The 13,543-nt window shown below is 35.4% G+C and overlaps 2 protein-coding genes across 2 annotated transcripts; one reads left to right on the forward strand and one right to left on the reverse strand.

Moving 5' to 3' along the window:
* Positions 1 to 2,620: 2,620 nt before the first annotated feature.
* LOC129809139 (uncharacterized) lies at positions 2,621 to 3,349 on the reverse strand. The gene has a single exon (XM_055858947.1). The coding sequence runs from the start codon at positions 3,347 to 3,349 to the stop codon at positions 2,621 to 2,623; it is 729 nt and encodes a 242-aa protein (XP_055714922.1).
* A 6,175-nt stretch (positions 3,350 to 9,524) lies between these two features.
* On the forward strand, positions 9,525 to 13,278 carry LOC129809138 (uncharacterized). The gene is made up of 4 exons (XM_055858946.1): positions 9,525 to 10,775; positions 10,975 to 11,075; positions 12,374 to 12,518; positions 13,107 to 13,278. The coding sequence occupies exons 1-4, from the start codon at positions 10,733 to 10,735 to the stop codon at positions 13,220 to 13,222; spliced, it is 405 nt and encodes a 134-aa protein (XP_055714921.1). The 5' UTR covers positions 9,525 to 10,732; the 3' UTR covers positions 13,223 to 13,278.
* Positions 13,279 to 13,543: the final 265 nt, after the last annotated feature.

Consider the following 13,543-nt stretch of genomic DNA (forward strand, 5'->3'; position numbering starts at 1 on the left):
GTTTGATAGGTATAATCAACGGCTACAACATACTAAAATTTCAGCCCGATTGCATAAGGAATTTTTGAGTTATTTAACTTTAAAGATTTAAAAATTTTCTTTTTAATAATAGCGCCCCTAGCGGTGGTTTTATGAACTTGCGATGTTAGAAGGGGAAGTGGCATTTCATGAGAGCTTTCCAAAAAGCCCTCATTTTTTAAATTCTGACAATTAGAACCGGAGTTATGGCCATTTTAAGAAATTTTTTTTGGACCCTTATAGCTCGGGTCAGGGGGGTCGGGGGACCTTAAGTTTGGTACTGATGGAAAGCTCTAAGGCCCAGCTATAACATACTAAAATTTGAGCCCGCTCGATGCCATAGGGGCGGAGCTATTGAGAAAACAAAAAAAGGGGGGTCTTCAAAATGGCGGAAGGAGGGGTGGGGGGTGGGGGGTCAATGCACCATGTTGCAATTTTCATACGATATTTAACCTTTGCCGAAAACCGCAAGTCGATATCTTTTTTAGTTTAGGAGCTATTAAGCTCCAAAGAGCGGCCGGACGGCCGGCCGGCCGGACGGACGGCCGGCCGGCCGGCCGGGAACGTAACTTAGCCCCCCATATATTCGTGATCAGGAAGTGGCGAAACACATTTTGGCCAAGTTTGAGCGCGATCGGACGACATAAAATTTTGTTAGGATTATAGTAGGTGAGATTGTTAAGAATCTCACCTAATATCGGTTATTTTCTATTAATACATGTAATACATTTCGTTTGATAAATTCCAGTTAATATTTTGTTATTTTCCCTTAAAATTACGACCAAACATTTTTAGTTCTATAAACAAGTCATAATATAATCTATTTTTGAGTGAAAATGTATAAAACTATGTCAAATATTTCTAAAGTATATTTATCTTACATATTCATTCCATTATGTTCACATAATGTCGTGAAATTGTATGAACATAATGTTCTGATACATTTTAGTTACATTTGTTCCATAAAAGACACAAGTTATATACAGCTTGTCTTCTTTTTGTATGACGCTGCCAGATTGTCAAATTCTGCTTTGTTTACTAAGCAGAAGTTCATCTGCGAGTGAAAATTTGTGAAAAAAGTGATGTTTATTATAAATTAAAGTATTGAAGTGTACCAGCGTATACAGTAAAGTCGAGCACACACATCGAAGAGGTCAAATTTGACAAAGTAAGGATAACTGATAGAAAAATAGTGAATTTATACTGTATTTTTGAGAGCTATCATTTTGTTTCTTTAATTGCAGTGTAGCGAAAGTACAAGCATTAAAACAAGTTCCTGATCTTCTGTCATGAAACTAAATTGCAGAAAAAGTGTCCAGAGTGCAGAAAAAGTCTATCAAATGCACAAAATTTCAGTGTTTTGACATTGTTTATTCTGAAGTGATATTATTTATACAAGGAGTCTGTAATGTAAACATATTGTACGACATAATGTAATTATAATCACAAAAATATGTAAAAACGTGTTTTCTTCTATATTTCTTATTTATTCAGGTTATAATATCTTGATTTTATTTTATCGGAATAAAATGAAAATTATGGCGCGGAAAATTATAGAAAATTGGCAACACTAAACCCAATTTAATTGAGAAATTGTGCAAAAAATATTTGTGTGTACCAATATATGTCCACAATTGTATTTAAAGTGATGTTCTATCAATACACGCAGTAAAAATCTGACATCCATAAGTTTTTTCAATGATACGATGGAAAAAGCAATAAATTTACTCAATTTTATTTTCTTTAATTTCACAGCTTTCCCTTGAGAATTTCAGATCGGGAAGAAAATTTTGTTCACTAATATTGTGTCCCTTAACGCAAAACAGTCGTTGCATTAAATCTTCATACGCAATAAAAGTGCACGAGTCACAGGAAATCTGACTGAATCGTTGATGATAAATAAATTATTTATTTGAGGAAAATGTTTAAGCAAGTCTTAAATGAAAATGGAAAAGCAATGACAAGTCTACGATCAGTAGTTATAAAATTGATATTGTATAGTGATTATATTTTATTTAGTCATAATCGATACATTTAACCGTACAAGATGACGTGATTATATCTAAAATAAATAATTGTTATATTTTGGATGCAAAAATTCCCCATTCACTCAAATATGGACCTCTTTTATGCAGTTATATAGAAGAAATATATAAAATCTTCGCCATCGTTTTCGTATAGATGTCAGACATCTCTACTCATTTATAGCGATAAATGCTCCTTGGGGGTAGACGAAGGTAATATCATCATGTCCTTGAGTGATTCATTGGCTGGAAATGAAGAGGAAATAGCCAGTTCATCAATCCAGGCCCAGGGACACCCAAATCCACGTCGACCTCGCAAAAGAAAGCTAATAAACGTTCAAGAGGAAATGTTGCAAGAGTTAAAACGTTCCAATGAAGCAGCAGAAAGAAACGATGAAATCGCAAATGCACACATGGAGGAATTCAATAGGATTGCCCAGCAACAGATCGCATTTAATGAGAAATTACTTGCCAGACTATTTCCTGAATAAAAATTGATTTGTAATTACAAAAAAACATCCTGTTGTAAACGATATCGGTGACAATAATAAAATATATTGAAGTACAGTAAGTAAATTTTATTCATTATTTTCATCCAGACGTCTATCCCGGGCCCAAAGGTAATCAGCAATTGTATTGCGGACAGTTATTCCATCACCTGTTGGTGCTCGCATTATGACATGGACAGGCTGTTCTCGGTTCTCCAATTGTTCAGAACTAGCCACATCAAATTCCTCATTCAAATAATCATTCTTTTCATTTAAAATATTATGAAGGATACACGAAACCCTGATAACTATTGAATCATTTTCCAGCATTAGTTCGAGACCATTACCAATCCTTCGAAAACGATTTTTGAGCTGGCCAAATGCATTCTCGGTCACTCTTCGTGCTCTGGACAGCATATAATTAAAGTGCTTTTCTTTTGGAGTGAGATTGTCATGGGGATAGGGTTTCATGAGAAACCTGTCCAAACGGAAAGCAGAATCACCCAAAAGTAAAATTGGCACCTGGACTCCTTGAATAACTTTGAGGAACCTTTGAAATGTCTCATCTTCATTATGCAGTCGTCGAATGATTGACCTTTCGAAGATGTGGGAATCATTATTTCTCCCTGGCGAACCAATATTCACATAAGTGAATCTGTACCGATAGTCAACTGCCGCCAAGAGAACAATTAAATACCATCCTTTATAATTATGGTAATCTACTTTGTCCTCATCATTTACTTTAATCTCTATATGGCACTCATCTATCGCACCATAGCATTGAGGAAATCCCCAAACTACTTCAAATCCAGATCTCATCTCAATGATTTTATCCTCGGTTGGAGGATAAAAATTGATAAATTGTGGTTCAAAAACCTCTTTTATAAGATGACAAAACTCCAAGAGAATTTGTCAGACAGTGCTCTCCCCAATACCGAAGAGATTAGCTATCGTTCGGTATTCCGCAGAAGATCCCAATGAATATAGAGCTACAGCAATTCTCTTCGGAACGGAAATTGGATCTCGAAAATGTGTGTATTGGCGAACAAGATCCTCATGCAAGCGTTCTACAAGAAAATCTAGAGTTGAACGAGACACACGGAAGTTCCTTTTGAATTCATCATCATTGTAAAGAGGAACTTCAGTCTCCCAAAATGTTCCCGATCGGTCCTACAAGTTTAAAGTTGAGCGATAATTAAATATTTCTTTTCATTAGTTGTCCTCAAAGAATTTGGATAAGTTACCAGGCACCAAATTCTGCGGTCCCGTCCGCCATTCATTAGCATGATTTGGGAAAGTATCCTTGATCTTCTCCTCTCTCTATGGCTCTTTCGTCTATAATATAGACACACGTTGCGGAGCCGATCAATTTGTTTTTGAACAATAAAATTTTGCCACAGCAAATACTCCATATTTTACTATTTACTTTAGTTTGACAGTTCATGCAAAAAGCACTAATCCCTAATCCTAAACCTTCAGTGTATGATAGTTTGAGCTGATCCATTACCGCCAAATTTTTCGAGCTGAGTATTCTCGAGGATCAGCCTGTGTCTATTTTCGGTATAAGGAATGGGTTAACTCTTTCCGGACCACAACATATCCAGCGAACGATTTTCAGTAAAACTCACTTTATTGTAAGTCTTAGTGGTCAAATATGATACTTTTGTAGAGAAAGAATTTTCTCCGCCTCTGGGAACTTCGAAAACTCATGGGTACTCTCGTCCCCAAAAGAACGAAAAGGAGACAAACTTCAACTTTTCCCAAAGCCAATAATATCAATTTTGTGAATTATTTTTGCATGTCAAATGACTCCTTTGCAATGTTGATCACTAAAACAAGAAGAATTATTGACCAGTATCTTGTGGGATGTCCAGGAAGTGCTAAAAAGGACACCCAGCTCCTGCTTGCCAACAGATTCCTCAAAATATTTCACAGAATAACACTTTAACACACATTTCTCTCAACAGGATGTTATTGCAGACACATTAAGCTTTCTCAAGAGCCAAAAAAACACTTCCTGGACAATCAGAATTCACCAAAATCTGGAAGAATAGGAAAAACTTCCCCGAAAGCAATCTCCTTCGCTGCCAAATGTCAAAATTATCGGCCATATTGACAAAAATTTCGCTCCCGCTTGAAATTTTCTTACAAGGTTGGTGTCAAAAAGCAAATGGCGGACATTGGCGGGATAACCTTACATTTGACCTCTAGATTTTTGGGGACGAGAGTACCCATCAACTTTGAACAAGTTTTTTGAAAATTTAAGAAAAAAATAGTTTTCGAATTTATGTAATTTGTAATTGTTAGTTATCATACTTATTGGCCCCGAGAGGTTTTTCCTTATTCGGGTCTAGAAATATGAAAAAAGTCACAATATGTGCAAGGAAGCAGAAAATCGAAAATTCACGATTTTTGACCAAGAATATTCTAGCTCAGGAGTTAATTGGGATGCTGCAAAAAATATCCTAGATTTGGACATCCTTATAGTTTGTAATTATCCAGAAGAATCGGAATTTTATCGATTCTAGATAGTCCAAAAAAAAAATTCTTTTTTCCATGGGTACCCAGAGTCCCAAAGGAGACGAAAGAGTTAAAAGCAGATTCGTCCATATTCCAGATTCGATCAGGGTGTGCAAGAACCTCGACATCATCTCCTAATTGTTTGACAACATCTCTGAACCAATCACGAATCTTTTGCTCAGTAACGCTTCCACGAGCCTTATTGACGTACTCAGCATGCTTCCGCCGAATTTCTAGATGTCGACGGAGAAATGCATAGTACCACATCTTCGATGGTTTAATATTAATCTTGGACTCATTTTTATCTTGTCGAGTCTCATTAATCCTCTGAGCAGTCGCTAATAGCCCTTCCATTGTGACAGGGAAACCATGCTCGGCTGCATCTATAATCCACTTCACAATTTCGTCTTCTATGTCCTTGCCTAGGACACTATGGTAACCCCTTTTGCCACAAGAACCCTTTCAGGATTTGCCACTCATTCTGCTTCTCAAAGTAAACCGAGGAACTCGACATTCCTTGGCTGCTGTGGCAACAGGGGTTCCATTTGCAATTGCTTTTAAAGCCTGATTTACACTTTCCGGTGAATATTTTGGTTTGGTTGGCTTTTTTGGCTTCTTTTTCTTGGGCGCCATTGGAGGTTTTTCGAGAACTGAAGAAATTATGTAAACGACAGAAATTAATAGTAGGGGAGACAGGGGTAGAATTAGCCAGCAAATGAAGCTTTCGTTTTCACACATAATTTGTAATAAAATGGTAAAGTCTGCGTAATGTTTTTATACCCCATAAGTTACACTCGGATATTGGCTTTAGGAGATTGTGTAGTTCAGACCTGTAGTTTCCTTAATTTTCCTTCGAGAAGAAAATTAAAAAACTAAGGCACTTTGGCTAAATGTTCCCCGGTTCGGGGAACATATAGCCAATTTCGGGGCAAATGTAGCCACGAATTTTTTCAACACTACATTTACATTGGATGTACCAAATACTATTCCGCTTGATACTCGGAAACTCACTAATGTTGCGCGAATCACTTAAATTTGTAAGAAATTACTTGAAATAACTATTCCACATCATTTTGTAATCGAGTCACAATTGATTGCGAAATTCGCAAAGGAAATCCATTTCACCACTTTGCTGACATATGGTAACACTAGAAGGAGTGGTGAATAAGATTTTATGAACTTTCTCACCTAAAAATTATTTAGCGGTAAATTGCGAAAAATGAAAAAAAAATAAATAGGATAAATAAACAACAAATGAAAATCATGTTTCCTCTTTAATTCCATTATTCCTTTTCTTTTTTAATGATAAGAATGGTAGGGAGATTCTCCTTCTCCACTTTAACTTTCCTTTTCGGGTTTTTATTCTGAGGTTTTTTCTTTTCCTTTTCTTCCTTTATCTGCATTTTCTGGTGATCTTCCTTCTTCTTCTGGAGTTCCTCCTTCCTTCTCTTTTCTGGACTGCCGGTTATATAGTGGACTTTTGACCCCTTTTCCCCACACTGGTTAATGGTTTAGGTTTAGGGATTGGACGTATGTCCTCTATATTTGCGCAAGAGTCTGAGTGAAGGACTGAGAGTGAAGTTGTTGATGCAGAACACTCTGGACATAGTGTTCTATCAGTGTTTAAATGATCCACGTCTGACTCCGTAATTGTACTCTCATACTGGCTCAATAAATTGTACTCTTGGCATAGCGAGGAGCGGTCAAAGGGATAAATTCCACTTTTAATAAATCCGGAACAGATGTTTTTCTTGCTGAAAGCGCTTTTTATAGCAACTGACGACACTCGGACAATGTTATGTATGGTGATCCTTTTGCCCGGATTGGCACTCATCCACCCATTGAAGAGATTCTTGCATCGTGTCTTAAGCGGACCAAAGACACTAATGTCCAAGGGTAGAACACGATAGGGTTCGACTTCGAAGAGATATGGTGGATCTATATATATCTATCTATTCCGTAGTACTTCGAGGCTTGCCGGATACTTTTCTTCCCCTTCCGGATGTCTTCGATTGCATCTCTCATTTTTTCCTCGGAAATCACGGCTCGGTCGGTTTTTCTTGTGTAGGTTCTCATTCTTGACTGGAATAGAAATCAACGGCAATAGAATAAAAAAAAACACCCACGACCGAAACAGTTTTCTTAATTCTGCAAATTTTTTGTTTATAATTTTTGCACTACCCATAAAGTGAGGTTAGGTTACAACACAAAAATACTGTAAACACTTTTCATACAAATGTACTTGCGTAATTATATTATTGGACAATTACAAAGACCTAAAAGAAGTAAAAATCTTGTAAAATAGTACTTACAGAGTCACTTTTTAATAAATTTCCAATCACGAAGCTCACAGTAAAAAACACCTCCAATCGTTTTGACAACCGGTTTTTCACCACTAGTAATTAGAGGTGCCCTCTGTTATTCCCCATATTGGTGTTGCCAGTGTGACATGCTACATCTGCCCCAAAAGTCTGGCTATATCTTCCCCGAGGACTGTTTAAGTGATAATAATTATACATATAAAAGGAGGTTTGGATCCTCAAAGTCAAAAATATCTGATAATTACCCCTAATGAACCAGGAACAAGATAATGCCTGAATATATAATTTAACAATTCAGATGTTCAATTGCCAAGGCAAAAATATACGCAACAAAATTACAGTTTTAGGTCGATTTTATAAAAATGCTTATAAATTGAAATATAGGAGACCTAAGCTGATAAATATTTTAGAGAATATAGGAATAGGCGTCTAAATTGATTTAGCAATAGTTTTCATAACATTCTGTTTAAGATAGACTAGAAAATTGCACTGTCTATTTCTACCCCTGGCTATTTCTACCCCGGTCTCCCCTACTGTGAAAGTTTTCATTGCATTGCAAATTTTACCTTTATTTAGGGAGACCGTATTCCACTAATAAACACTAAATAATGCTACAGAAACGTTGGAATTCTTTAACATTAACCAAGAAAACAAAACGGCGCTATTGAAATGTCATAGAGTTTCTTTTGAATCCCGATAGGTGCGCCACGTGGAAAATGAATGGCGAAAAGTTACACAATTATGAAATATAAGCCCTTTTCGCCACATCCAAATTTAACTTTATTTCTTTAAAATATTCTTTAACTTGCATTTCACAGGAAAATTTGGTTAATTAGAGATGGATTTACAATGAAAAATATCAAATATCTCGCAGTAATAAAATAAAATAATGCCAAACAATTTCTCTTGAGGTTAACAAATTTCTTAAGAATCCCATGTTTTTTCCATAATAGTTGACATCGTCCAGAATTTTTCTAATTATTTTGCAATTAAATTGTGTAAATAATATGTCTAAATCTAAAGCATCTGTTCGATTCGTTGCAATAACAAACTAATAATTATCTTAAATTGGTGATTTTATATCAGGTGGCGAGAAAGTGCTTACTGGCGAAAAAGTACTGACTCTACCCTACCTATAAACTCGTTAATTCATTAAATAAAGAAAAGCTAAGTCTTCGGACTAAAATATGAAATCCAAACAAAAAAGAACATTTAAATCTAATTTCCATATGGTAACCCCAATGCTGTTAAATGTCAAAAAGGTGGAAAAATATGGCGATATGGGGTTGCCCTGTTGAGGTACAAATGCAAATAACAGAGCGCACCCAATTTGACAGATTCTCAAGCACCAAATGCAATGCCCTCAATGCAGCCCCAAAAATGTCAAAAGAAAATTAATTTTAAGTCTAAAAAACTCACCTGTTTGCATCCACAGTCCAAAAGGTGGCAGGGAAATATCTCTGAGCTCCCTAAGATCCTCATTAAATCACCGATATTCCAGCGTCCGTCTCAGGAAACTCTCTCTAGCCCCCACAAAACCACAATTTCTTTTTTTTCTTTCAGAGACACACACAAAAAGGATGCTTAAAATTTTAAGAATTAACACAGAAAACACTATTCTTGGTCAGTCACTGGAGAAAATTTGAAGGGATCCAGCTGGAGCCAGACCATTTGGAGGTGAGAGCCAGAGAAGAGGGACACCTGGAGAATTTTTCCACGCAGCGGACACACAAAAACAAGGCCCCCTTCTGTTTCTTTTTCTCTCTGTCAAAAACTTCTTCTTTTTCTCTCTCTCTCTCCAGTAAAAGAAAGGGGAAAAAATCTTTTCTGCCAATTCTTTTTTTTTTTGGTTACTCCAATTTCTCCCTGAATTTCTTGGCAATCGGCAATGAATTTGGCAATTCCCTTTTCTGTCTCTTTTTTTCCTTTCTTTCTCCTTCTGGTGCCGTTTATTCCTGGAGAAGATTTTTCAGTCTCACCGAGTGAAAACACTGCCCAAAAATCTCTCCCTTCTGCTCTATCTCTTTCTCTTTCCTTTCCTATATATTTTCCGACAAAAATGCTTCAACACGATGTACAATAATTCCACTGGATTTTTTTTTTATTGACAATTCCACTCTTGCCAGATGGGAAAAGAGCAAAGAAAGCACCCTATAGCCGATCGGGCGCAAAGTTTCAGAGTAACAGAAAAATCCATGGAATTTATCTTCTATTTTTCCGCGTGAGTTTCCGTGGAAAAAAACGCTAATATTCTGCTTGGAATTCTGCGGAGTTATCGGTTTGTTTTCGTGTGGATTTCCTTGAAGAAAAATCCACGGTATTTTCTTGCAACATATCTGAGACCATTCCCTGGAAATTGATTCAAAATTTCCTTTAAATATTCCGAGTACAATTTCCTTTCCATTTCCGGCTAAGAATCCATGGAATTGTACGCAAATTTTCCTTTTAATTTCTTTGAGGCCTCGAAAAAGTGAATAGAGGCCTCGAAAAAGTCACCTTTTTCAGTTCCACGCGTGCAGTGAAAGTGAAAAGTAGTGCTCCCGCAAGGAATTTACTGATTTTTGGTAAGTGAGATATCATTTTGAACCCCTTTACCTTGTGAAATGTCTCGGCAAAGAGAAGCCAAAAACTTTCTTGATAAAGATGCAGCCCGCAAAAGGAGGACAAGACAAGTCCGCAAAGATTTATTGCGCGACTATCCGGAAACATTAAATGCGCTCGAGAAAAGACTTTGTGCTGGACCACTTTCAGGGATGGGTTTTTCGCGTCTAGAAAATTCATCTGAATTGTATGTGGGTTATCGGGAGAATTTAGATACAGTCGGTGCAGTAGGATTTTGTCACCCACACGTCCCAAACCAAATATCAGCACAATCGTCCCAGTTTCAGCTGCCTGTGGTGCCTGTGATACCCAAGAATTTGGACTTTGAAAATCCGTTTTACATTTAAGGGATTTTACATTTTCTTTGAAGCCTTGATATTGCAAAATTTGATAGGCTTTTTTTAAGATTGAACGAAATATTATATTTTAAATTAAAATATTTTTTAAGAATACGAATCCGTTTTGCAATACTGCGTTTAACGCTTTAAGGACGAGGGGGTAAAAATTGGTGGGGTGGTCAAAACAAAACCACTTTCTAACTTTTAAGAGCGAAACATATCTTTAGAAGACCGTAGGAAAAATTTCATTTTTGGTTCACCGGTGACCCAATCGTCTTTAAAGGGTTAAATATTTATCTCAGGTTTGAAAATACTATACCTATCATTAAGATCTTAATTTGTACTTTTACGTGAGTTATTAAATTGAGCAAATAGCTTCGCTTTTTCTAGAGTTTTTTTTTTCATACCCCCACACAACAAAAATGGCCGTTGAGATGGTGGACCTCGAAATGGCTTCCTCATCAAGTAAGTAGTGTAGTACATAAAAATTGATAAAATTTCTTTACGACAATAATTTATTTATCTTTTTCTTTTAAAGTACTGCAAGCAATTTGCACAGAAATAAGAATTACGAGGGAATACGAAGAAGCCAATAATAAGGCTTTAACAACAGCTCTCGAACAGCTGAAAGATCTGCAGACCCGAGTGGAATCTATCGAGAGAGCACTACGTCCTGCGAGACCAAGTTTCCCAATATTTGATATGGCGGGCCTTCTAGAGGTCAACAAGTCATGGCAGCACGATTTGACGTCAAGGAATAGACTGGTAAAAAAATTTGTATTAGAAAAAGATACAAGGATTGACGGAAGTGTCTCATGTTTATTTATCATAGAATTTTGCCTAAAATTTATTTTTATATGTGAATTATTTTTATTGTCTATCTTGTTAAATGAAACGACATTCATAATGCTAAATGAAACCTCTTTCAATAATTTAGAAAAATATAAATTACTATAGGGTAAAGTCGTCTGCCTTTGAATGCAGCAGCCTTTAAATATTTCAATTTTTCTCTTATTTCTCAAAAATAAAATGTTCCAGTCTGTAAACTATACTTAATACTATTACATATTTTTTATTAACTTTGATTAATAAACTCAAATTTTTATTCTGGGAAATAAGAGAAAAACTGAAATATTCAAAGCTGTTGCATTCAAAGGCGGACGGATTAATCATTTAAGTTTATGATGCAAAAAAAATTAATTTTTAAAATGAAGTAGAAATAATAATACTGAAATTGACCTCAGATTTATTAGGTGAGATTTTTAACAATTCCTAGAGCTTAATATCTCCTAAACTAAGAGAGATATTGACTTGCGGTTTATGGCAAATATATAAAGGCCCAAAAGAATTTCTTAAAATGGCTATAACTTCGGTTCTAATTATCAGAATTTAAAAAATGAAGATATTTTAAGAAGGATAAAAAAAATCAATTTTCTGAGTTAAATATCTCAAAAACTTTTTTGTGCATCCGACTCAATTTTTAGAGTTGTAGCCGCAGATTATACCTTTCAAACAAAAAATACTTAAGTCGATCGATAACCCCTGACCCGAGCTATAAAGGGTCAATGTTCGAAAGTTAGTCGGCCTATATCTCCGGTTTTAATTAAAATTTTGACCTAAATTTTGGGTTTTTGTCGCTACAGGTAGCGCTGCAATGGTATCAAAATTTAAATTAATTTTTCTCAAAAACGCCATTGGTCATTTTGATAAAATTTGAAAGTGGTGTAGCCTAGGCTATGAAGTTTACAAAAACTGGCGTGGGCTCGCTGTAGTTACAACAGAACGAGAGATATGAGGGATCTAATTTCAGGAAATTCAATCCGCCATAACTCCAGTTATATTTGACCGAATTTTATGAGTGAGAGCTTAAATGAAAGATCTCACAAAATGCTACAACTCTCTAAAACATTTGAACTTCGTAGGACCAACGCAAGTGGAAGAAGGGCCGCACTTCAGCTCTAAATCGAATTTGCATGCATTTCGATTTTGCTCACGTTAAGAATCTCACCTACAATAAACTGATCTAGGGTTATCACCAGCTTTATGTTCAATCGCTTTTACAGGAATTTGAATTGAAATCCCTGATAACGTCTAAAAAATGGCTTACAAGGATCTTCAATGATGATTTCCTAGATCACACCTTTTGTCTTCAGCCCAATAATGAGAAACTAAATTTAAAAGAGCAGCCTGTCATTCAGTGGTGTCTGGGTAAGTGTATTTAAAAAGATATTTTTATTATGTATTAAAGGAAAAATCTATATAAAAAAATTAGGAAAACGAGACTTCTTGCTCCTCTAAGTAAAAATATGATTAAAAAGGTCAGTCAAAATAAAATATAAATACGTTATTGTTAATTAATATGTACCAAATAATTGTAATTTTTCATTGTAAGTTAATTTATTTAAAGCTTTTGTGTGATTTTGCTTACTTTTTGTGGGTGTTTTGTTATTGTATAAATGCTTATTGCCTAGAATTAATATTTTTGATCAATCAAATATGCATGTATTTTAAATATTACTGGAATGTTCAAAATATGAATGTTTCCAATCTAAAACACCCTTTGGTTAAAATTGTATGCCTTTCGCACTGGCTGTTGCTTTTTCATATGCAAAATGTAAAAAAAAATTTCCAGATCAATCATCTGCTTTTTGCTCTGTTCTTACACATTATCTGTCCTAATTTTTAATAAAACGCAAACCATTTTCATAAATTCGTTTGATTAACAATCTCTATTCTATATATACATACAAGCTACTCAGTCAATTCCACAGTGTAATTAATTTTAACAAATTTCAGGTTCTATCGGCGATCAAGGGGCATCATCATTGTCCCATCAATTCAAATGTGTAAAAGACAACAAACGAAAGGAAAGGAAGAGACTGGAGAAGCTAATCCAGCAACCCATGTCGTAATAGGTGGTTTGATACTTCATTGTGGAAACGGGATCCAGAAGGACCGTTAATACCTCTTGGGAATTGAATACATAGAAGAGGTCCCTTCAAAGGTTAACTTCAGTTGCATAAAAAAAAATAGATACGAATGTATTCTTTTCTTCAATGAATTGACTTTTTTTGCATTTTCATTCATTCATTTTCAATTGCATATCCCTATTGGGCTCGCGGGGGACTATATGAGAATTTATGGGAATTTATTTTATATATATATATATATATGAATTATTAAAATAAAATGAAAAACAAGTAATTAGTGTTTATTATTATTGTATTGGGAAA

Source organism: Phlebotomus papatasi, unplaced genomic scaffold, assembly GCF_024763615.1.
Source record: "Phlebotomus papatasi isolate M1 unplaced genomic scaffold, Ppap_2.1 HiC_scaffold_323, whole genome shotgun sequence".
NCBI classification, from domain to species: domain Eukaryota; kingdom Metazoa; phylum Arthropoda; class Insecta; order Diptera; family Psychodidae; genus Phlebotomus; species Phlebotomus papatasi.

What these genes read in the sequence shown, in the direction of transcription:
- LOC129809139 (XM_055858947.1), bottom strand. Translation starts at nt 3,349, where the DNA reads ATGAGATCTGGATTTGAAGTAGTTTGGGGATTTCCTCAATGCTATGGT.
- LOC129809138 (XM_055858946.1), top strand. Translation starts at nt 10,733, where the DNA reads ATGGCCGTTGAGATGGTGGACCTCGAAATGGCTTCCTCATCAA. An exon ending in CGAAATGGCTTCCTCATCAA is followed by an intron (nt 10,776 to 10,974) that starts GTAAGTAGTGTA and finishes CTATCGAGAGAG; the next exon opens with CACTACGTCCTGCGAGACCA. An exon ending in TGTCATTCAGTGGTGTCTGG is followed by an intron (nt 12,519 to 13,106) that starts GTAAGTGTATTT and finishes AACAAATTTCAG; the next exon opens with GTTCTATCGGCGATCAAGGG.